The sequence below is a fragment of the Raphanus sativus genome, chromosome 6, assembly GCF_000801105.2.
Source record: "Raphanus sativus cultivar WK10039 chromosome 6, ASM80110v3, whole genome shotgun sequence".
In the NCBI taxonomy this organism is placed as follows: domain Eukaryota; kingdom Viridiplantae; phylum Streptophyta; class Magnoliopsida; order Brassicales; family Brassicaceae; genus Raphanus; species Raphanus sativus.
The window spans coordinates 43,580,816-43,606,216 of NC_079516.1; the positions used below are offsets into that span (position 1 = coordinate 43,580,816).

General features: G+C 33.2%; 4 protein-coding genes and 1 non-coding gene across 5 annotated transcripts; 1 reads left to right on the forward strand and 4 right to left on the reverse strand.

Moving 5' to 3' along the window:
* Positions 1 to 3,332: 3,332 nt before the first annotated feature.
* Positions 3,333 to 3,838, reverse strand: LOC108809078 (signal peptidase complex subunit 1). The gene has a single exon (XM_018581202.2). It carries the CDS (start codon positions 3,729 to 3,731, stop codon positions 3,450 to 3,452), a length of 282 nt encoding a protein of 93 aa, XP_018436704.1. The 5' UTR covers positions 3,732 to 3,838; the 3' UTR covers positions 3,333 to 3,449.
* A 5,424-nt stretch (positions 3,839 to 9,262) lies between these two features.
* LOC108806568 (peroxidase 17) lies at positions 9,263 to 10,564 on the reverse strand. The gene is made up of 3 exons (XM_018578712.2): positions 10,291 to 10,564; positions 10,020 to 10,211; positions 9,263 to 9,942 (listed from the first exon to the last, which is right to left on the reverse strand). The coding sequence occupies exons 1-3, from the start codon at positions 10,492 to 10,494 to the stop codon at positions 9,346 to 9,348; spliced, it is 993 nt and encodes a 330-aa protein (XP_018434214.1). The 5' UTR covers positions 10,495 to 10,564; the 3' UTR covers positions 9,263 to 9,345.
* A 5,661-nt stretch (positions 10,565 to 16,225) lies between these two features.
* On the forward strand, positions 16,226 to 20,378 carry LOC108813377 (uncharacterized). The gene is made up of 15 exons (XM_018585917.2): positions 16,226 to 16,498; positions 16,668 to 16,756; positions 16,931 to 16,997; positions 17,085 to 17,200; positions 17,323 to 17,389; positions 17,482 to 17,530; positions 17,656 to 17,741; positions 17,817 to 18,076; positions 18,173 to 18,228; positions 18,325 to 18,410; positions 18,489 to 18,581; positions 18,684 to 18,996; positions 19,093 to 19,610; positions 19,680 to 19,914; positions 20,015 to 20,378. Exons 1-15 carry the CDS (start codon positions 16,319 to 16,321, stop codon positions 20,218 to 20,220), a joined length of 2,421 nt encoding a protein of 806 aa, XP_018441419.1. The 5' UTR covers positions 16,226 to 16,318; the 3' UTR covers positions 20,221 to 20,378.
* Positions 20,379 to 20,809: 431 nt separating this feature from the next.
* Positions 20,810 to 20,883, reverse strand: TRNAI-AAU (transfer RNA isoleucine (anticodon AAU)). The gene has a single exon. It is a non-coding gene; the product is annotated as a tRNA-Ile (tRNA).
* A 1,540-nt stretch (positions 20,884 to 22,423) lies between these two features.
* Positions 22,424 to 23,386, reverse strand: LOC108808581 (uncharacterized). The gene has a single exon (XM_018580701.2). The coding sequence runs from the start codon at positions 23,384 to 23,386 to the stop codon at positions 22,424 to 22,426; it is 963 nt and encodes a 320-aa protein (XP_018436203.2).
* Positions 23,387 to 25,401: the final 2,015 nt, after the last annotated feature.

Genomic DNA, 25,401 nt, shown 5'->3' on the forward strand with positions numbered 1-25,401 from the left:
GCATATGTTATTCCATAATCACTTTTACTCTATTTTGGAGTTAAAAATGGAGTTGGGTTGGAGATGCCATTATTCTGTACCTAGGAGAAGATGTAAATACAATCCCTACTACCCGTTGAAGGAGACAGCTTATACGGCTTATATCGGCTAAAAAAGCTGGTATATTTTTTTTATCTTCCGTCGAATGAAAACGTGTCGGTTTTGTAAGTGGTCCTCAAGGATAGTTCGAGTCAGCCGCTGTGGGACCTATCTATTTTGCAGATATTCAAAGTCAAAAAACTCGGCCTTTTAATTAAAAAACGTTTTCACCAGACGGAAAACTTTATTGCTGGCTGAAAAAAGAAAAAACTTTATCATATGCATCTGTCTTCACGTATGCACACAAGAAGTTACTTTGTGTAGACTTTTATGTATATGAAATACTCCCTCCAAGAAATAGACTTTTTCACATATTTTAATAAAACATTAAATTTACATATTTTTGTGTTTATCTTTTTTCATGATTTTAAACTTATAAAAATTCAATAAGTGCAATTAAGTTTATTGAAATTTGTAGTTAAATAATAAAATATGCATTAAAAATGTAGAAAATAGATTTTTTAAGCAATTTTTTTTTAGAATATGTAACTTTAAAAAACGGAAGGAATATCATATACAGATATTTAAAAAAATGATTATGATATTTTAAAATGTAATAGTATACTTCAGTAAAAACAGGTGCTAGCAAAACATTGGTGGTCTATATTTTTACTTTTAAAGACTGCTGGTTTATTTCAAGAGAAAATTTGTGACTATTTCATAATATTATATATAATTTATAACATTCAAAATATTTGTTAAACTATATTAAAGATTTTTAAAATACACACAATGATACTTCAGTGATATATTAGATCAAAATCTGAAATATTATATTGTTGAATTTCGAGTTAGATAAAGGTAATTAATCTTCAAAAAAGGTTTCCCAAATCCAAATTTAGTATAGTGAGGGAAAGTTAGCATATATACTTTAATATATGAAATGATAAAAATAAAAATACTTTATAAGAAAAAAGAAAAAAAAGTAATGTTGACAAACTAAAAGAAAAAGATGAAAGGAAGGTCGCTTTCGCTCCGGTGAGGTTTGTCTCTGAACGGTGATGTCTCGTGCTTGGTAATTTAGTTGCTGTCTTCATCAATAGTGTCCGCTTCCCACACGCTACATTAAGATCGGTATTTCGTAATCGTCGAGTTGTTTGAGTTTTGACTTTTTAACCTCATTAATATCGCTTTTAAAAACGTTTAGAAGCTTGGAAAAATAAGTATATAAAAGTACAAAATTATAAAAAAAATCATTAATATCGCTTTTTAAAAATTTAGAAGCTTGGGAAAATAAGTACTTTTTTTGTGAAACAGGGAAAATAAGTACTTAAAAGTACAAAATTATAAAAAAAAATTAGCATTATTTCTTTGGAGAAATAATTAGCAAATGGTTTAAATTTTAGACAAATCTCCCAAAAAAATCTAAAATCGTGTTTAACAAAAATAACACATAAAAGTAAAATAATTAAAAGAGATTTCATTAAAGATGACAACCATACTTTTATTCTATAGTATATAAATATAAATAAATAATATTTTTAATTACATACAAAGACATTATGTAATTAGATTTTTCTTTTTCAAATTTTTTTTTCAAAAGCTGAAAAACTCTTTTTGAATGGTTTTAGAATTATTATTTTCAATTTTAAATCTTGATATATATATATATATATATATATATATATATATATATATAATCCTTAACCCATTTCAAACCTAAACCCTACTCTTAAAATTATATCCTAAATCTAAATTAATTAATCTTATAGTATGAATGTCTTTTATTTTTAATAAATATATTTTGATTATTTAAATACTTGTGTGTTATATTTTTGATAAAAACTTTTTAGCATTATGTTAAAACATTTTTGTTTAAGATGCATTGCTTTTTTATCAAAGATCTGACTCTAACGTAGAACCTCAAATAATCATCATTTTATATTATGCTTTTTTGAGCAAACTTTTTTTTTTAAGCAAACCTTCTATTATGCTTTGTGTCTTCATTAAGACATGGACCATCAAAGCACTTTTTGCGATTGACGAATATATGTTTTTTTGCTAAAACTGAAGAATATATTTATCTGCCAATCTTAACTTCTGTGAGAAAATAAAAGTATATACTCTTCAACGCACAGGCCAAAAAGTATATTTAAACGAGAATATATATAATATATAATATATATAATTTTTTCTGTAAATTAGGTGATGTTAAGAATTTCGGCCCAAATATTTTTTTCAAATCCAGGATCAGCCACCGATAACATGACATAAAGCATCGTTTCGCGGAATAGGGATACAATGAAACCTATTTCAACCACTAAACCGATACAATGAGACCTACTTCAACCACTAAAAAATAAGAAGTATGTGAACATGCAATTATGCTGCGTAAACCTGGCCGTAAAGAATCTTCTTGGCTTGGTGTTTTGATTTTGCTCCCTTATCTCTCTTACAACAGTAACTCTAAACTAGAAGATGTTATTTCTTTTTACCGGACTGCGATATTGTAATTGGGCTCTTAGCTTAATATTGTGGCTTGATTATACTGGGTTTGTGGCAAGAGTCTTATCGTGTGGTAGATGATGTATTGCATTCCTCCGTTGATCCTGTGCGTACTCTTGGTCATCCCAGTTCCCACAGTCGTAATATGACCTGTGAATTTATAGGTAAGTATAATCCTTTAGACTCCCCATCTCCACTATTACGAGTCTAAATTCTAAAATGGCAAATCTTGGCAGGAAGTTGGATGATTTTGGCCGGTGGTTCAACCCATGACAAGAAAAAAAAATGGTGCATACAGATGGAAGGCTTCGAAAAGACGCCAAGGAGGTGTAAATTGAGGGTGAGTCAAAATAAGTCGATCTTGTATATAAAACCATGGAAGCTACCCGAACGATTGAGAAATGTCATGAACTGTTACAGTCTGGCGATCTTATTGAAAATGAAGGATCTCATGTTTACATCTGACTGTTTAAGCAGCTTGTTGATCTGAAGGCAAAAGTTAAAAGAAGCAGTGTGTCTTAAGAGTGGTAATAACTTGTTCTTCTCCAACGTACTCTTTTAGCCTTTGATAAGTAGAGTGGCTTAAGAGGTTAAGACCATTCTTTAGTATGCATCTTTTTGTCGGATCTTATCGCTCTCTCTCTGTCACACTCTTCGGACAGTTAGGAGCTCTGCACTGTTCCTACTTCGACAACACATACAAGCCTAAACTTTCTAACTAATTCATCACTCAATGTTACCACCACAAATCATAAAAGCAAATTCCTTTGACGAACAACTTAAATGTTAAAAAGAGTTTATCCATTAAAAAAAACAAAACACAAATTCAATTCATTATCCGCAACCGAGAGAGAGATTGATGAGACCTATTTCTTGGAGAATTTCTTCTTGGAACCAACGGCGAGGACGGCTTGTGGTTTGGGATGCTTCTCGACTTCGCTCGGATCTAACCATTTGAGTGGATGGCGATTGTAGAACGGCCAATTAGGTACGGTGATCATCGTCGCCAGAACAACGCCACCTGCGTAGATCAGCATCGTCGTCCTGAACGACTCCGTTGCGTACCCAGCGACCACCGCGACGACGCCGGAGATCACCAGTAAGATCTGCATCAGCTGCTCCACCACTTTCTGCCCTTGCCAATCCATCTCTTAGTAGATCCTTTTTCGATTTCGAAGAGAAGCGAAGATCTGATCTGATCTGATCTCACTGAACAAACGGAATCAAATGCTGGAATGGCACAAGAGGGGTCAAAAAAATCTGGAATAGACCTCTTCTTTTTTAATTTAAAAATAAATTAAAATTAAATCAAAAATAAGAGTAAAAGACCATGCAATCTAAAAGTTCTATTTATTTACCAACCCACCCACTTATTATCCTAGCCCACTAATCCGATCCTGTCCAATTCGGATCCCTCTAACTCCCCAAATCTCTTCTTCTTCTCAAACACACTTTCACGATTTCTATCTCCATATTTAACAAAAAAATTTCAAAAAATCAAACCAAAAATTAAATGACATTCATCTAATCCTTTCTGTGTTACTCTATTTTCATATACTTCATTATCTATCCTGATTAAAAACCTTAAAAACCCAAATTTTAAGTTTTTCATTTTTATCAAAATATCTCTATCCCATAATCCAAATCGAAATCGAAAAATTCTTCAAACCTTACGAAATTTAGTTTTTTTTTGGTCAACACCTTACGAAATTTAGTTATTATCCTGAATAGATCAATTTCTCATCATTGTCGTTCCACTTCTCTCATATAAAATTGAATCTCAGCGTCAATATACAAAATTTCCGACAGTGAAGAACGCATAGTATTACTAACACAACTAGTACAACTCAAACTAGTACAACTAGTACAACTAAAACATGTATAACTAGTAAAATTATACCAAGTATAACTAGTATAACTTTCTAATTAATATGGTTATATTAGGTTTTTGTTTTCGGTGTGTGAATGATGTTATAGAGAAAATGATCTAGAAGTTAGTATAATCTTCCATTGTATGAATTTGTCAAAATATATTAAAATTTTATTTTATAACATTTCTTTGGATTATTATTTGTTTACCAATTGTATCAGTTGTACTAGTTGTACTATTTAGGAAAGAAAATGATCTTCATCATTTTTGCTTTCGAAGCCAAAGAAGGCAACTGTTGAACCGGAAAAAGTTGAAGTAGAAGAGGATTGGAATATACTCCAAAAGACGATAAAAAACCATCATGAGTTCAAAAAGATACATAAGTATTCATGTTTGGTTTTTGGACTACGATAATAATAGTATAACTGGTTTAATTGTAGCAACAAATTGGGCTGGCTTGGTTACTACATCAAACATATCAGCATATTACTTGCTTGGTGAGTAGTGTTATTTTATCATTGAGTGGTATATTTCCACCTCAATATCTTTTCACATGGAAATAAATATAAGATAAGAGTTAGACAAATTGTAAACAATATTAAAATCATGTAATTAGGTACAACTAGTACAACTACTTGATTTATTATTCAGCCATAATGTTTAAAACGTGATACACGTTTAAAACATGATGCATAATACAAAATGAAATAACATAGTTGTACTAGTATTCGAGTTGTACTGGTTTGTACATAGTTATACTAGTTTTTGAGTTGTACCGGTTTCTACATAGTTATACTAGTTTTTGAGTTATACCGGTTTGTACATAGTTGTACTTTGGCAGTGAAATCGAATAATATTAGTTGTACCACATAAAATTTAAACTTACCTCAGTTGTACGACTTCTTTATGTGCACATGCATTTGCCCCAATAAAATGAAATCATCAATTTTGTTAAAATATATTTCATGTATGTTTTCCAAAAATTATGTGAACAAAAAAAGTTAACAAACCTTAAAAGTATAAGGTAAAACATGCAAACATATGTGATTTTGTTATAATTGCTAAAAAGAAATCACAAATAAAAATGAACATATCCAAATACTTACCAATTTGGCCAGTTGATTGTTTTACTAGTTGTGTAAATTATGGTAGCTACATATTATACATAAATTATATCATGTATGCACTTTTAAAACAATACTAACTAAAATAATAAGTAGTTGTACCAGTTGTTTTAGTTATACTGACTGTACATAGTTGTACTTGTTTTTTAGTTATACCAGTTCGTGCATAGTTGTACATTAGCAGTGAAATCGAAAAAATAGTTATACCACATAATAAATACAATTATCTCAGTTGTATAACTTATTTATGTTTATATGCCTTTGTCATGTTACAATAAAATCATCAATTTCGTAAAAATACATTTCATGAATATTTTCCAAAAACTCAGTGGACAAACAAGTTAACAAACCTTAAAAGTATAAGGTAGATCATATAAACTTATGGAGTTGTGTAATAATTTTCAATTTTTTTAAAAAAATTCAAATAAATTAAGAGAACTTATGAGCACATACCAATTATGATATTTGATTGTTTTTCTCATATGGAATACTAAATTGGTTTTGTTATTTTCTAAAATGTCAAAATTGTACCCGTTGTACCAGTAATACTCGTCTATATGTCTAGTTTTATGGGTTAAACCAATATTTTACATCATAGATTTTTAAAAATATGTATGATATTTGTTTGTTTATTTGTTATGTAAAACATGGTATACTAGTCGTGTTTAGTAGTTATATATTATATATACATTATAACATTTCTATACCAATTATATAATTTTTAACATGTTTAGTTGTACGAGTTATACTAGTTATACTCAGTCGAATGAAATAATGAAATGAGAAAAATTGTGTGGTTCTGAATTGTTCATGTGATAGATATTTTAAAAAAAAAAAAGATAAATGTGAATTTGATGGCCAAGATTAAAACACAGAGATAAGATCTGATGGATAAGGTTGAACCATCATTAATGGTAGAATAGTAATTTACACAACCCTTGTCCCATGTAGATTAAAATAGGTGGTAGTAGATTTTTTTTCACCCATTTGTCCCATTCTAGATTAAAGTCCGAACAAACGAAGGAGAATCAGTTTATGACCTCGAAACCGGTTTAACACTAAACCGGGAAGATATGATGATTTAGATTCGGTCAGGTGTATCCAAGAACCGGGTTGACAATTAATTGGGCCTTTATATGATTAGTTACTCAGCCCGTTAGAGAACCTCCCAACGTGTTCTCACCTTGTACACTACTCGTAATAAGCATCATTTTTGTTACAAAGGTTCATGCCATTGAATATTTGTTTTCTGTGATCAAAAATGAATATTTGTTTTCTTTTGACTTATGCAATGAATCAAGGAAAGAATACAGAATGCTTTTGTTTGCTTCTAAAACCTTGCTTTTTCTCTTTCAAATAGGACATTCAGAAAAAAATAAATCAAAATTTAACTCTTTAACATTTTCAAAAGAATCAAATTCTTTCTTTTTTGAGAAAGTAACATCAATTGTAATACTTGGCGTGAGATGCTGTCTCCCTCAGCAATACAGTTATTGGGTAGTATATATAGTTTCACCAAATTTCAGCACCCATTAAACTTTTATCTTTTGCCACAAAAAGGAAAATAGGAATAAAATTCTTAAGCCTTGAAAAACCATGAGTGATTTTCTCTTCAGTTTTAATGGTTTGATCCACTTGATAGTTATGAATCTTCCAATATTTTTTATATGTATATAGTTTTGACCGCAGTAAACTCTGTTTCTACCTCCGCCACTGAATACGATTATTCAAGACAATGTCGTCATACTTCATGGGGGTTTTAGATATGAGTGTAGTATCCAAAAGTGTGATTGGGTAGTAGACATACTTTGTGCTTCTATATCTGAGCCGTTTGATCATCACTCTCATCCACACCCTTTGTTCATCACTTCTGAACAAAGCATACTCCAAATATGTTCCGTAATCCGTATGTCGGTCAGTGACGCAACAACCATTAGATTGTGCTAAGTGCAATTTTTTTTCTATGTTTTCATTGCGCCACACATCCACACAAGACGCAATACGAGCATGATCAGCATTTGCTCTTTTTTTTCTCATGCAAAAGATATAGATCATGAAATTTATTGGTGTGAAATATGGGAGGAAAATATAGATCCCAAGAAAACTACACTCCGTACCGAATGTTTACTTGGAAAAGATCCATACATGAAGCCTGGAAGTTCACCTAGGTTGGATAGGAGTAGGATATGTGCGTCCTAAGACTTGTTCAACACGGCCTAGATGTATATATTGTAAAAGACGGTGTTTATACACAATAAAGTTAAGAAGTACATTGTCTAGGCACGCTATGTTCTTTTAAATGTTTCTATGCCAATACGGCAGTACCTAAAAGTTGATTTTCTGAAGAAATAAAAACTTTGGAAAACGAGATGTCTAGGAACTTGAAGTGTTAACGTTGAAACTACTTCAAAATAATTTGTTTTTCTCTTTTAATTTATCGTGTTCTTTTTTATTAGACCAAAACTATTCGAAATGATAATTAAAATTGACGTATATTGTGTTCTGGTTTTGGGAAACAACTGTTCTAGGCTCTGTATATACAAACACAAAATTTACAGAGTCTCTAACCGTTTTAGTGGAGAAAAGAGATTTGATATGATGATAGTGATGTTAAAAAGAAATACCTTGATGATTCAAGCAACTCGTTATCTTTTGTTCTAACATGAAAACTGGAGAAAGGAGAAATTTACTAAAGTTTTGTTGAAGAGATTAGTAATGGTACACCTCTATGACTTGTTGGTAGGCTGAGATTTTGCAGTGTCTCAGGTAAGTGTTACTACTATTGTAATTAGAGATGTCAATTGGGTCACTCCGCATTCAAATAGCTCAAATATTGTGAATGTGATTTTTTGGGCATTTGGACCAGCCCATCGCAGGGAAGAATCCGAATTCATATTCGTAGCCACTAGGTTGTTCATAATCACTAGACAACAGATTGGTCATGATCATTAAAGCAGCCCGACCAGCATGTATTGTAATTCCCTCATCCATAAAGCCAGCAAGTAACTAAATATCCGTTCACTTTTGGCAAGATGTGCAGATTAATTAGTATAACAAGCAAACTGTATTCCCAAACGGAGTGAATCAGATTTGTTGGTTTTTAAAAGTCGAAAACACCATCATATTATCTCCAAAAGCTTTTTTTTTTTATAACGCCGGGTTTATAATATCAAAAGGAAGAGAAGTAAATAGAGTGTTGGAGGGACACCTTAGAACAGCTAGGTGGTCCCGAAACCAAAGAGGAAAGTAAAAAATGCAGGTCGAAAAACAGATGACCAGCAAGCAAAGAAAACAGAGTAAGAGGACATAATGATATCAGTAGATACCTTATGAGCCGTCAAAACTCAAAAGAAATAAAAACCAGAGCAACGAAATAGGTAAAGCAAAAGCTTATAATCGTTTATATGTATGTCACATCATTTTAATATTTAATTCTATTAATTTGGTAGAAATCTCAAGTATATGGATTTATTTGAAGTCTAGCTCTCAGCATCTGTATTTTAATATTTAATTCTATTAATTTGGTAGAAATCTCAAGTATATGGATTTATTTGAAGTCTAGCTCTCAGCATCTGTTTACTCTCCTACACTGAAGTATTTGCATAATATGCTTGTTTAAATGTTTTCACTGATTTAGACATTTTCTCCAGTTTTACAGATCTAAAGCTGCAAATGCAGCATCATGAGTCTGAAAGATGTATTTAAAAGTCATACATAAATTTGATCAAAAAAGAAAAACAAGTCATACATAATATCTCTCTTCTAATTTCAAGAGTCACGCAATAATACATCATTATGCCTTGTATTAACAACCCTACAGTTAACTCTAACCTCACCAGGTCTCCCAGATTGCAAATCACCCAACTTCACCATCCCTTCTTCAAAAGCTCTAAAGAACTCACCTTGATCCTCGCTAAACCACTTCACATACCCTCTCGTCTCTCTACTCGTGTACAGAGTCTGATCAGAGTTAAGAAACCCTCTCCCTGAAACCAAGTCTTTGAAGTACTGATTATCAAAAACCCGAGGCGTCGCATCTAGATCACCGGTCACGTTCTCGTCTCCACCCAAAGGACAAAGCTTGTTAAGCTTCTTCCTGTAAACCGGTTCGAGAGCCGGATCCGGTTTACCAGAACCGGATTGGTTATAAAGCCTGAACATGATCGAAAAACACCGACCTTTACCAATCGAGTGTGATCCAGACAAAGCCACCATGTCTTTAACCGAAAGATCGAATCTTTCGAAGAGATCGACCAAGAACGTCGCGTTCGCTCTCGGGCTCGGCATTATGTCGTCCGAATCTTTCTGACTCGCTGTTAAACTGTCTTTCCTCCCTAGCTTCACTTCCCAGTCCGGTCCTCCTGTCTGGTTTTTTCCCAAAAGAACCGAAATTACTAAACCAACTAAACCGGGAAAGTTCGGGGGGTTTTGAGTTTTCTTACAAGAGCAACGGCGTCACGAGAAGCCATGATGACGATGTCGGCACAGGAGACAGTAGCGGGACAAGCTTTCTCTAGAGCTTCTTTGATGTCGTCTACAACTTCGAAAGATCTCAGTGAATCGATGTTGGAAAGTGATAGTTTTTCACCGAGCATGTTGGGTGTGTCGTCAAGCAACACGGACCCGTCACATCCCTTGAAGCAGAAAAAATAACAGAAAAGCTTTCAGATTTAGAAAAATCAAGGAGAGAGAGAGATTGGTTGTGTTTATTACATTAACGAAGCAGTCGTGAAACTGGAGACGCATAACCGAGGCGACGCTTCTGGCTTCTCTGATCATGGCTTTCTTCATTTCGTTTCTCACGATGGATTCAGCTTCAGGGCATGTTTCGCTGTAGAATCTTGGTCGGAGAATTTCACCGGTGGCTACCGTCAAGAGAAGTAGGTAGATGATGAGATGGGGAAGAGGAAGAGACATACTTTCTTTTTTCAATTATTAAATGTTTTTTTTTTTTCCTTGCTTTTTGTTTGGGTTTTGGAAGAAAGAAGAGATATATAGAGAGTTTTTTGGTGGTTTTCGAGAATGATTGCTTTAGATGGGGTTTTGTGTAAGTGTGGTGGTGAGCTTCCAAATGTCATTTTATGTGATTTAATGAAATAATCTATCTAGTTTATTAGAATTATTAAACTATTTTTACGATAAAATAATTATGCTAATTTTTAGAATTAAGATTTATATTATATTAAAATAGAAATATTATACGAATTGAATATAACAAAATTATACTTCCTCCGTTTCTATATAAGTGTCATTTTGACATTTTTCACATATTAAGAAAATGATGAAAATATATGTAAGTTGTTATTAATTACGTTTCTCTGACCAATAGTATTTGAGATAAATAAAATTATTTATAAAATCAATGCAGTTTGAAATTAGTTTTCAACTGAAAGTAAGTATAATTTGCATTAGAATTGTAAATTGTCACTTTTTGTATAACAAAAAAGGTTAAAATAACATTTATTATGAAATATAAGGAGTATTGAATTAGTAAATTAACCATTTTTGAATTCTTTTACTTAAATAACTATTTATCATTCGGTGATAAAACCGGTTAAAATTTACAAACTATGTGATACTTTTATACAATAGTTAAATTATTAATATATATATTAAATTTTATTTCTATAACTATATATTATATTCTTTTATTTTTGAAACTCACAACAATACACTACTTAAAATAATTATATACAAAATATAGTAGTAGTATATTATTACTTACTTTATGTATCATTTACAAAATATGCTATTAGAAAACTTCGAAATTTTTGTTCATTAAATATATTAGTGACAAACTAATTTCAATTATTAATTGTATTTTTGAATATAAGAAAGCCTGTTGAAAATATAAAACAATCTTATCAAAAATTCAAATATATTTTTAAAATAATGAATTAATTTAGTAACAAAAATACTAAAAATCATATAATCTTCTAAACAAAATATAGCTGTGTAATTTTTCTAATTTCACTTGAAAAATATACAATTTTGAGGATAAATATTCCAGATTTTAATAATGATAAAACAATATACAATAAAGTACATTTTTGAAATGAAATAGTAAAAATTTATGCTGTAAAAACGAAATTAATATAATTAAAGTATATATTTGAAATGAAATAACAAAATAAATTATGTTGTAAATATAAAAAATAATATAAAATCTTAATTTAATAACAAAGTGTCAGAAAACTTAATACCATGACATCCAAACTATCTTATATCGATAAAATTTACTAAATAATAAAATTATTTTATCTAAACAGGATAATGTATTTACAGAACTTATTCACTAATCGTGGTCAATGTTCATAGATAGAGGTTGTTAGTGAAAACACATTATAACATTCTAAGCCATCTTTTGATTTTGTAGAATGCTACTATGTATAAAATTTACTAAAATAATAAATGTATGTTATTTAAACAGAATAATGTATTCACATAAGGTTACTTTAGGTTCCAAATATTTTTCAACATTAATCATGGTCAATGTTCATAGATAGAAATTGTTAAGTGAAAACACATTTATAACATTCAAAGCCAAATTTTGACTTTGTAGAAGGCTACCTCTTCTGTTTCAGATCAATTGTCATTATAGGGTAAATTTTTCGTTTCGAAATAAATATCCTTTTAGAATTTCAATGCAAAAATTTATCATCAAATTTTTCCAGTTTATTTTTATATTGGTTGAAATATGATTAAGTGTATAGGTAATTTCGTTTTTATTTTGAAAATATTGTTTTTATTTTGAAAATATACAAAACCATATGTTTTATTAATATGTGTGCATAAACGTTGAACGACAATTAAATTGAAACAAAATGAATACTATGTATAAAATCTATTAAAACAATAAACTTATATTATTTAAACATATTAAAACAATAAACTTATATTATTTAAACAGAAAATGTATTTACAGAACATTGCTGTAGCTTCCAAATATTTTTTTCAGCATTAATAATTGTCAATGTCATAGATAGAGGTTGCTAATCAAATAGTAAAAGTACATTTTTAACATTCAAAGCCAATTTTTGACTGTGTATAATGGGAATATATTCCAGTTATTGACAGTTTTTTTTTCATCTTTTTCATCGCCGATTAGAAAATTTATTACAAAATTTAAATGTATATATAACAGAAAATTCTACTCCTACTAATGATAATACTATAAATCTTGATCAATTGTGGTTAATCTATAGACTATATAAAAACTACGTAAATAATACCAATAATTTTGTTTTGTTCCTAGAGAGGACTATATGAAACCTTTTTAATTCTTCAAATTTGTGGGAGCTGAATGTTAATCATTCATGTAACTGGATTTGAAAATGTGTATATAATGTAGGATTTTTAGAGCATCAGCATTGAAGTATTATAAGTGGAGATTACACAATTCCCAAAAAAAAAAATTAAAATAAGCTGATTTTGTTGAACCTCTTCCTCATGAGCTTTTCCCACTGATCCATATCATCACTATTTCGCAGGTCCTACGACATTTGGCAGTCCGCGGTTCATTTGATTATTAAATTTTTCTTAAAAAAAATCAAACAGTAAAAAAATAAAAATAAATAAAATTTGTGAACCTCCCCATAGGAGTCACCATGAGGATGCTCTTAGTTGGATTGTTTGTGGCTTCCCAAATCGGATTTGATATCTCAACCAGTTTCTGGTACAATAATTGAATAGTCTTGGAGTCGTTGACTGGGTAAACAAGATAAAGTGGACCAATAAGAGTCTTTGGATTTGCCAATCAATCAATAGTGACTTATGGTACTAGAACCACATGCGGTGGACAACGTCATCTAAAAGCAGAAATCCTATCTTAGACAATGTTAATCTAATCCATATAACATGCTAAGCTAGAATATTGATGACATATGAGACGTTCTCTAGATTAGAGACTTGAATTTCATTCACCATTATGATAGTGAAGTCTGTTGGCATAAAGCGTTATGGTACAAAGGTATATAGCACCAAAACATATCTTTATAAATTGGGTTACAGTCAGTAACAACTTACATATTGGAGACATATTGAGAAGATAAAGTCTTCGGATTCCTCCAAATTATCTTGTTTACAGTAATTTGGCAATATGTGATTTCACTTTTCTTCGATTATTCTTATAGTCTGAGATATAATTTTTTTTCTTCTCCAAAGCTCACTTTTCACCTGCTATTTTTATTTCAAGATGACATTAAACATATAAAAGACTGTACAAGATATAAGAATGTTGCTATGGTTTTGGAATGAGCTCATCAAACTTCTATACACCCGATGTGTAGTTGGGATAAATTCGAGATTACATTCATGACCCTCTAGACAGAGATTAGTAGTCATAATGAATGTTCAAATTATAATTTATACCAACTTGTAGTCATAATGGCCTAGTGGTAGTGCACCGGGTTAGTTTCCTTGTATCTAGATTTAAACCATCCTATATATGAATGATTATTTCAAAAATCAAAAATTTTAAATGCTGATTTCAGGCATATGTAAATTATGTGCTTAAAACCTGGAATTTCGATGGTAAAAGAAAATATTTTCATAACTTTTTTTATCGAATATATGTAGCTCTTCGTAAATGTATTTTGGTTTTGTATATGCATGAAAAGCATTACAGTGAAGAAAACAAATGACAAACGTTTGATCAATGGAATTACCTTCCACAAGATCTTATCTATCTCTCAACCTGGTTTTCTTTGTCCTGAAAGCAATTTTTGGATTTGCAGATCGCATGTTAAGCGTGAGTTTCTTGCTCTCAAATCTCAAAAAATAATTGAAACAGTTCTTTTAATTAATGAAAAAGAATTAAAAATGAAGAATAAAGTAATATTCTTTCTATTTTCAGTTACAAAAAATATATTCTTTCTATTTTAAAATGAGATTATGTTTTAAAAAAAAAATTTTGAAAAAATATTTATACATTTATTGTATTTTTATTAGTTAAAATTATAAGAATTAAATATTTATTTTTACAGGTTAATTTTATTTAACCTATAAAAACTCTAAAACATTAATTTTAGAAAACGGGGAGATCATTAATAGTCGGAAAGGTGAATGATCGGCTGTCGTGATATAAGAGGATTGTTATGACATGAGGAGGCAAACAGTTTGAGCCATTGGTTCATATTTCCTGCAACCTAACGAATTGTCATTTTATTGCATTTCTGAAGTTATTTCTATTTATCTGAAACTTTTAAAAGTGATGTACTGACACTATAGTAGGTCGTCATCATTATCATGACTTCGCGTTCGTGGACTCTGGTACGTTGTCGTTTGGAGATATTATGCTGTCCCCATCTTTAGTTGTCAGTTTTTATTTTGTGTCCGAATGGAACAGCGGGACAAGTGCGGTTCTCCCGCCACATGCAGTTCTCCCGCACTGCATTCACCATTCACTATTTTCTTTTTGTAAAAGCAGTTCAAGCGGGAGATCTGCATGCAGTTCAATATTTGTTGTCTTTTTGTGGAAAAAGCAGGAGATCTGCATGCAGATCTCATCCGCTAACATTTGGTGATGTTGATCTGCTTTTTTTTTGTCAATAAATAACTTTGTTACAACATATAACTTTAAAATATATTTGTCTAATCTTATGAATATAATATTTTTACTTTATTTTATTTACAACTTTAATAATACAAAATTATCATTCTCTACTTGTTATTTTTTGTCATATAGTTTTTACTTTTTAAAATAATCATTTTAATATAATACATATTTCAATATATTATGTATATCTATAGTAATATAATTTAAATATGTATACTAATGTAAGAGATGTATATTTTGTATCACGCAAATATATGGTAATATAATTTAAATATGTATACTTATGAAGAGAGATGTATATTTCATTTATATACTTAATTATGATATGTATTATGAAAATATATAGTAATATAATTGAAATATGAACAATAATGGAAGATATATATCATTAAATTTTTATTTTAAAATTGTGACATTATGGATTTAGTGCAATAATTTTTGTTATTTATATATTATATTTATATATTATATACTTTGATATATTTTATTATAATCTTTTAAACATTTAATCTACTTTATTTGGATTTTTTTCATTTAAAACTATAATAACTGTTTGTTCTGATTGTTCCGCATTTCTCCGGCATGTTCTGTACTTCTCCTGCTTGATCTGCACTTCTCCAGCTTGATCTGCTTGATCTGCACTTCTCCTGCTTGATCCGCTTAATCCGCTTGATCTGCACTGTTTGAACCGCTTTTACCATTCGAAGCCTTTATACTACATTACTTTGGACAAACATCATAATTGACACATATGACTCGAAGTTACCTAGTTCCCTGAAAAACCCCTACAAATTCAAGATTCAGATAAGGAAACACACATGAAGGCCACTGAACTTAAACCATACCAAAAGTCATTAAATATTGACTTCATTATATTCTAAAAATAAAATCATAACCGATAATTGTAATAATCAATGTGCTTCTCTCTGTTATCATGCTTGGGAAGATTAAGAAATTTTTGAGAATATATATGCAATAAAAATAGATTTTACAAAATTAAAGGGTAAACGGGCTTACAGATATATTCTCAAAACCAAAACCCTAAGGCCCATTAACAAAGCCCTCAGTAGAGAAAACGAAGAAGAGCCATCGTCACTTTGCTTTTCACTCCTTTCCCCAGAAGAGATTTTACGAGTCCCGGCGGCGGAAAAATACAACCTTTCTTTCCCGACGAGAGCTAGCACAATGGGAAGAGGAAGACACAGAGGTCGTTCTCAGCGGAAACATTTCAAAGAAAGCAGAGAGAATGTCTGGAAACGCCCCAAGACCGATCCTACCGTCGACGCTTCCGACAACTCCGCTGCTGACAGACCTAACTGGCAACCTATTCCGACAGATAACCCTAACTTCGAGGAGTATTACAAGGTGACACACTCGTTGGTTCTGTCTCGAAATCGTGACAGCTTATGTCTTCTTCTTATTTTTTTTCAGCTATTTTTAGGGTTTAGGGTTTTGATTTTAATGGCTATTTTTTCATTGATTGATGGATTCGATTTAGTAGTGATTGGAAAGTCTTGTGATTGTGTGTGTGTAGGAACAAGGGATAGTGAAAGCAGAAGAGTGGGATGTGTTCATGGAGATTCTTCGTAAGCCTTTGCCTGCTGCCTTTAGGGTTAACTCCAAGTAATGTTTTTTTTTTCCTCCTACTCTTCACTATTTAATTTGTTCATAGTATCAGTGAGGTTTTAGGGTTTTGTTCCAATGTAAAATTAAAAAAAAAAGTTATTAACTGCAACTTGGATGGCTTGAGGTTTCAGATTCTAACTAGATGCCTCCTCTCTCTTTATGATTTTGCAGTAGCCAGTTTTGCGATGATATTATATCAATATTGGAGAATGACTTCGTTAAATCTCTTCAGGCTGAGGTAAAGCTACAATGTCTGTTATTGATATCATATACTTGAAAATTTGGTTGAGTTTCACATTGTTTTTTTTTTTTTTTTGCTCTTTAGGCCATAGAAGGTGGTGAATTGGAGGCTATTAAGCCACTGCCTTGGTACCCGAAGAACCTCGCTTGGCATTCTAATTTTTCTAGGAAGGAGATTAGGAAACATAAGACACTTGAGAGGTATCTTTTTTTTTTTTGTCACAAGCATTTGAACGTTTCTCGTTACTCTGGTAATTTTAGTGTATGGTTGAATAGATAGCTGTGTTACACATGATGGGGTTCTCCTTTGTTGTGTTCTGCAGGTTTCATGAATTTCTGAAATTAGAAAACGAAGTTGGAAACATTACCAGGCAGGAAGCTGTTAGCATGGTAAGATAGCTTACTATTATTCTCTTCCACTGTTGTTTTGTTCTTCTTCGTTACTAATATTTATAAACCCTTGTTGAATTTTAACCATGCAGGTACCTCCTCTATTCCTAGACGTACATCCAGATCATTTTGTACTTGACAGTGAGTTAATTTTCATTTGATATAAAATGTCTTCAAAGGGCTCAAAGAAGTATCGAAAGGAACAGATGTCATTGACCATAAGACTTTATCCACTGATCACTTATCTCCTGTTTGTGTCTGAGCAGTGTGTGCTGCACCTGGTTCCAAAACATTTCAACTGCTCGAGATTATACATGGAGCATCAGAACCAGGGACTCTACCTAATGGAATGGTTTGTATTGCTCTTACATATTTTTTTTTTAATTTACAAAGTCTGGATTTATGTAGATGGATGATTAAAAATCAGGTGGTGGCTAACGATGTTGATTTCCAAAGATCTAACCTTCTTATCCACCAAACAAAGAGAATGTGCACATCAAACTTGATAGTGACTAACCACGAAGGGCAACAGTTTCCCGGTTGCCGCTTGAACAAGTCCCGAGCTTCCGAGAAAGGACTAAGTGAAGATATGCCCATTAATCAACTTTCCTTTGACCGTGTTCTCTGTGATGTTCCGTGCAGTGGTGATGGTACACTACGCAAAGCTCCAGACATCTGGCGGAAATGGTGTTTTCACGTTTGCCTTTTCTGCTTTCTCCCCTATTAGCCTTTTTATGAGGCATCTGTTGTTGAAATTCTAATTTCTTTTGGTTTCTGCAACAGGAACTCTGGAATGGGCAATGGACTTCATAGCCTACAGGTTATTCTCGCTATGAGGGGTAAGCCTATTCTTCTTTGTTCCAATTAATTTTCAATTAAGATTGCTCCTAGATTGACTCGCCTGTCTTAAATATGGATTCTTGGATGTTGTTCAGGTTTGTCACTTTTGAAAGTTGGCGGGAAAATGATATACTCAACCTGCTCAATGAACCCGGTTGAGGATGAAGCCGTTGTTGCTGAGGTAACTACTTCACCTTCCATTATGAATGTGCTTACTGGTGTTGTGTGGATTCGTATAAACTCTCTGATTGTATTTTAGATTCTAAGGAGGTGTGGAGACTCTGTTGAACTTGTAGATGTTTCCGACAAGCTTCCTGAACTTATACGAAGACCAGGCCTTAAGACGTGGAAGGTCTGTTCCTACTAGAATTCAGTCTTACTGAACAAAAAACTCTTTCTATAAAGTCTAATGGGGATTACTCATGTAAATTCGCCTCGTCTCTGTTGGGTCCAGGTGCGTGATAAAGGTGCGTGGTTTACTTCTTACAAAGACGTTCCTCAAAACAGAAGAGGCGGAGTTCTTGTGAGCATGTTTCCTTCTGGGAAAAACCTAACTGACTCAACTCAGAATAATGAGAATGGTGGTGGAAACGCCAGTGAAGATGGATGCAAAGAAACCAATAAACCTTTAGTGGATTCATTTCCTGATGAACAAGTTGTTGAAGTCTCTGATCTTCCACTTGAGCGATGCATGAGGATAATACCTCATGATCAAAACACTGGAGCCTTTTTCATCGCTGTCCTTCACAAAGTTTCACCCCTGCCAGGTGAAATATTTTTCTTTTAGAAAGAACATGTATTCCTAAATCATTGATTGATAATCACCACTGGTTCTTAAGAACTTATCGTTACTATTCTCACAGAATTTCAGGAGAAACCAAATCCGAGGAAACACTCATCTACTAAAACTGCTGAGTCGACTGACAAGTCCCCAGCTGAAGAAGCGGTTGTCACTGCTGATGCTGAACCAGTAGAGAGTCCAGTTGAAAAAGTTATAGAAGCAGATGCAAACAATGAGAAAGATGAGAGCTTGGTGGAGCCTGAGAAGAAAAACACAGAGGGAGAAACCATCACAGAAGAGAAAGAAGCCAACAGTTCGATTCACGCAGGAGACAAGAGAAAAGTACCAATGCAAGGGAAGTGGAAAAGCTTTGACCCAGTTGTCTTCCTGAAAGACGAGACGTTGATCGATACCATCAAGGAGTTTTACGGTATCAGAGATGAATCATTCCCATTGTATGGTCACCTCGTGACAAGAAACACTGACACAAGCAGCGTGAAGAGGATTTACTACGTTTCGAAATCGGTCAAGGAGGTTCTTCAGCTGAATTTCGCAGTCGGACAGCAGCTTAAGATTGCTTCCGTTGGCCTCAAGATGTTTGTAAGTAACTAAATCTCTAACCACTCATCTCTGGTTTGTTATATTAATTGTAAACTGTTTGAAACGCAGGAGAGACAAACGGCAAAAGAAGGTGGAAGCAAGCCTTGCTCATTCCGTATATCATCAGAGGGGCTACCAGTGATCCTTCCATACATCACCAAACAAGTTCTTTACAGTCCAATGGCAGACTTCAAACATCTTCTGGAGTACAAGTCAATCAAGTTTCCAGATTTTGTCAATAAACAGTTGGGACAGAAAGCAATTGACCTTGTCCTTGGATGCTGCGTGGTGATTCTCAGCGACGGTGCGTTTCTGTTCTGGTTTTAATGTTAGATGCTTTATAGGTCATGCATGATGATGTGTGTGTGTTTTTTTTTAAACAGTTTTGGTTGTATCTATCTCAGGTGAAGAGGCAGTGAAAGTGGATGCATCAACAATAGCTATCAGTTGCTGGAGAGGGAAGAACAGTTTGGGTGTTATGGTAACTTCTGCTGATTGCCAGGAGTTGCTAGAGAGACTTGCTGAGAGAACAACACCCAAAAGCGAAGGTGGTTCGGTTAATGAGAGCAATGGCGATTCGGGTGGTCCTGGAGCTATGGAGACAGTTTAAAAAGCCTTCATTTCAGAATCATAACTTGAGATCTTACTCCATTGTTGCGTTTTTTTTTTTTTGGATTGTTCATCTTTTCAAGTTCCTTTACATTTAAGCAATCATGATAGTATATCATATTATGACTTTGATGAATGGATAGACGAGAAGATTTTATATTTCCAAAAGCTGAAACCACTTGAGTAGAGCGTTTTCATCAAATCGGTGTTTACATCAAATAGTAGGATTAACGTTTTGTTATGTCGTAAACAAGCATTTCAACACCAACATATCCTCTGTAGTCGGGGCTAGTAACAGCTCTGTATCTGCTTAGAACAAAAGAACCATAATGTCACTGGTCGAAGCAGCCACATCGCTATGATCTTCTCCTGGGAAACTGATGAAGTACTAATCAGCGGAACTCATGGGAACACCTTTTTTTTTGTTATCAGAAGAGGAGAATTAGTGGTGAGAAGCGAGTTGAGAGATGGCGTCCTCACACTTGTATTTTACATGTTATAGTTCGATGTGTATCAAATCGATTGTGGTGGAAGACCAAAACGAGACTCAGAACTGTTAGAAAGGTAATTAAGATATAAAATAAAAAAGTTGGCCTATACAGGTTTCGAACCTGTGACCTTCGCGTTATTAGCACGACGCTCTAACCAACTGAGCTAATAGGCCTTTGGATTTTGTTTCTCACGAAAATATTATGTTTGGTTAAGTACCGAATTGGCAACAATTGCAGAATCTGACGAGAATCGCTGGATCCCAGCCGGATCATTATATGATTGCTGAAAAATCTTTTTTATGGTAACTTATATTGCTGTTGTGGCAGGAAGTAGGTTCAAAATCGAAAGTGATAAGGTGTAGGTTAAAGAGCTTGAGCTATTTGGCACTGTTACCATTTACTCTCTTAGTTCATGTTTAAGCCCATTTCAAGGGTTTATGTAAGAGCAGGTCCAATGGTGTATCTTTGGGTTCGAAAACCTAGGTAAGTTTTTAAACTTATTTAAATTTTTCTTTTTTGTTAAAAAAAAAACCAATCGTAGGATCTTACATGGTAGTGAGACTCGTGAACAGTAACAAACCTAATCCTTATCTAAAAATTATTTTGCCAAAAATCCTTAATTTTAATAGTTCCCACATGATATTTAATTGATTAATCCTTAAAGATTATTGGGTAAGGATCTCCATTGGACCTATCCTAATAAAGAAAACCTGTTGGAGAGGTAGGAAATCATTTATCAACAAATTAAGTTAATTCCTAATGTCGACACGGATGAAATTCTTGCTGCCACTACCAAGCCGAACCAAAACGCGTACAAACCAAACCAGACTAATGTTGATTGATTTCGGTTGAAAAAACTTTTATATCCAAACAAACTAAATCAAAATGAACTGAACACAAATTTAAACAGAAATATTGATAGTGGCTTAAGTTTTGAAGGTTTCCCTCTTATCCAAAATTAAGTAAAAATTTTTTTTTTTTATATTATGGTTAAAATTGCTCTTAAACAAAATTCTCTAAAAACAAGAACATAAAATTTCCTAAATTAATCTTTTAGTGAATTGGAGTTTCCAACTTCTACTATAAAATAAAAGAATAAGAATTTCAAACACTATCATCAAAATTGAAAACTAACTATGATATTTATATTAGATTCAAATATTGTAATATAATTTACATATCTAACTAAACTGAACCAATTATAAACCAAATCAAGCCAAAATGAATACAAACCAAACCAAATTAATGTTGATTGATTTCGGTTAAAAAACTTTTATACCCAAACAAACCACATCAAAAAGAACCGAATCCAAATTTAACAGAAAAACTGATATTGACTTAAGTTTTAAAATTTTCCTTCCTATCCAAAAATAAAAATAAAGAATAAAATTTTAGTGTTATGGTTAAAGTTGCTCTTAAACAAATTTCTCTAAAAACAAAAACACAAGATTTTCTAAATTAATCTTTTAATGAATTGGAGTTTCCAACTCCTACAAGCAAACTTAAAACATAGAAATATGGAAAAGAACATGGTAATACAGGAAATGTAGGGGTTTTTTCCTAAACAAATAGGAACCACTCTCTTATTTGCAGAATTGAAAAGAAAAAAAAATGAAAAAAAGAACAAAAGAGACTCAGGCTTATATGATACTTTGGTTTGGGCAACCGAATCTTCTTGATTGCTGGTCAATACAAGCTCATGGCAACTCTTACTCACATTGATTTCCTTTGTTTTTTTGTCAAACTCTCCAATAGAACCCACTGTATGTCGTCTTCATCGAACGAATGAGCTCTAGTGAATGAAGATGAACCATTAGTCATCCTTTCCTGAAGAGCTCTAGCAACTATTTCATCCTCCTGAGCTTGCTTTCTTTTGCCATTATCTTTGGAACTGTTTAGACTCTCCTGAATAGCTACAGCAACTAGTTCATCCTCCTGAACTTGCTTTCTTCTTTTATTGTCTTTGAAACTGTTTAGACTCTCCTGAATAGCTACAGCAACTAGTTCATCCTCCTGGACTTGCTTTCCTTTTCCACTATCCTTGAAACTGTGTAGACTCTCCTGAAGAGCTACAGCAACTAGTTCATCCTCCTCAACTTGCTTTCTTTTTCCATTATCCTCTTGTTGGCGACGAAGAAAAAGAGATTCTTGAATAGCCGAGTTAAGCTCTTTAACTTCAGGCGATGAAAGCAGATCTTCCATTTTGAGACTCTCCTCCAGACCTAAAGAAAGCTGTCCACCCACCTGGACTTGCTTTCGATGTACACCTTGAAAAGCAGGAGGAGAAGACTCTTGCATGTTTAGGCTTGTTTGTGAACGAGACCGTAACTGGTTCCTAAGCCCAATAAGCTGCAAGTCAATCTGACAGAACTTGACAAAATCATCATTGATTTGTTTTATTTGCTTGGTATACGAATTTATCTTGACTAAATTGTATACCCGGACGCGTGAACACTTGTGAACCATTTTTTTAGCGCTTAGCATCAGTTTGGTAAGAACAATTAATTCTTTATTACCTGGCTCCAGTCTTTCTTGCAACAAATCAATCTCTTCGAAAATCGGTACTAATCTCTCGATGGTCGACGCCAATTCCTTGAACAAGGGTTTGAAGTCTTTCACCTTCTTGGCCTCTGAAATCACCAGCTTCATAATCTCCGTAAATGGAACCATATCCATGATTTCACCTCTTTCTCTTCTTCCTTAGAAGAAAAATAGAACTGTTAATTCTAAGTCAAAAGCAAGTGGATGCATTGTGTTTCTAATAGCACCCATATATATATATATAAAAGTTAGGGGGATAATTTAACGTAGAAGATGACAAAGTAGTGAACAAAAAGAAGTAATAAAGCTTTCAATTATATCACTCATGTTCACTATGCCTTCTTGCCCCATGTGGAACTCCTAAACTAGCTTATTCACTATAAGATCTTGACTCGCACTTTACGGAAGTCGCACTGTGCCTTAAAAGGAAAAAGAAAGAGAGATCTTGTTAATGAGTTAAAGTCTAATCTCTAATTTAATATGGTATCACAAAGTTATAATATCACGTACACTCAGTGACAAAAAAAAATCATGTACACTATGTCGTAAATAATATGTTGAAGACGTTAATCGGCAGCTTTTTCCGTGTAGAAACTTCATTTTTAAGAAAGAAGGATAAAACTCAAGAATGTGTACACATTTTAGCCAAAAAAAAAAGAGAAATTGCACCGTCTACACACAACATATCTCATATTTAGCTATATACCATTTTACACTGTTTTCAACTGTTCAACGTAATATGTTGACGATTATGCCCCGAAATCTCTCGACGATTATCATTCTCCGGTTTCATTTTAGAACAGAAGCAAAAAAAGAAGAAGAACTTTTTTAACATCTCTCTCCCACATCGACACCCATCTCCTCTGGTTCCAACCTCCTAATCACCCACCATCAACACCCACCCTTCTTCACTGCCAGTCCTTTCCGGTCTATGACCACCATCAACAGCCACACTCAGATCCGCCGACAACCCAACCCGACCACCGTCCATGGCTCCCGCAGCGCATCCCTTCTCACCCCCCGCCATCACCTCAGCTCCCCCTTCTTCCTCCGTCGCCGTCACCTCCGCTCCCTCCACGACGCCCAGCTCCGATCAATCTCTCCAGCAGCTCCTCTTCCATCCGCTCTCTATGTTCTCCCTCCGCTTCTCCGTCTACCCTCCCCCTCACGCAAGCCTCCGATCAATCTCTCCGGCAGCTCCTCCTCTGTCTGCGCCTCCGCATCAATCTCTACGGCAGCTCCTCTGTCTGAGTCTCTCGCGGATGCGGCCGGAGAAAGGGACGTAAGGGACCAGAACACGGGTGGAGATGAGAAGAGAAAAAACGGAAGGAGGTTGTATCGAAAAAAATCGGAAACGAATTGATGAGGGTGGAGTTTAAATCTTTGTCTAAATTTGAAAAGTACAGAATTTAAATCTTTGTCTATGGGTTTACTAATCCATAGGGGGATTAGGGTTTAGTTTTGATGAAATGGGAGGATTTGAGAAGAGAAGAAATAGGGACACTCAAGTTCATGGTCCAGGATTAGTTGAAAAGGAGAAGAAAAGTGAAGAGAAGAAGACGGAAGGATGAGAAAGAGATGTTGTTGAAAAAAGAAGAGAAGGGTTTTTAGGTATTTTCGCCATCACCTCTTTCTTATGTCGGCTCACTTTTGCACTGTACCAGGTATATCCTTAATTTTGGGTTTCTTTTAGTATATTGGACTAGTTAACTCAAAAAAAAACTCAAGAATGTTTTGACTTTGATAATAATACATCTTCCAAAAATATTTATACGAACTCCAGAAATTAAACTAACAACATGAGTGTTCCAAAAACTCCTAAAATTTACAATAAAATCTCACCATAATAATAAGAGAAACAGAGATAATTTTTTTGAGGATTTCTAAACTTAGAAATAAAAATTGTGAAAACTTCGACCTTGAAAACTATTATAACAAATCATTCGATATCTTGCACATAAAGTATATCGAATTAAATAAATCACAAAACGTTAAACAAAGACCAAAGAACATAGAAAAATAAAAAACTAAAACCATCCCCCATTGACTTTATGAATACATCATGTGCAAGGTCAATCTTATTATATTAGTAGTGACTACTGATTTTCATATACTAGTTGGGATTCTGAGCCGGGTGAACAAAATATCCG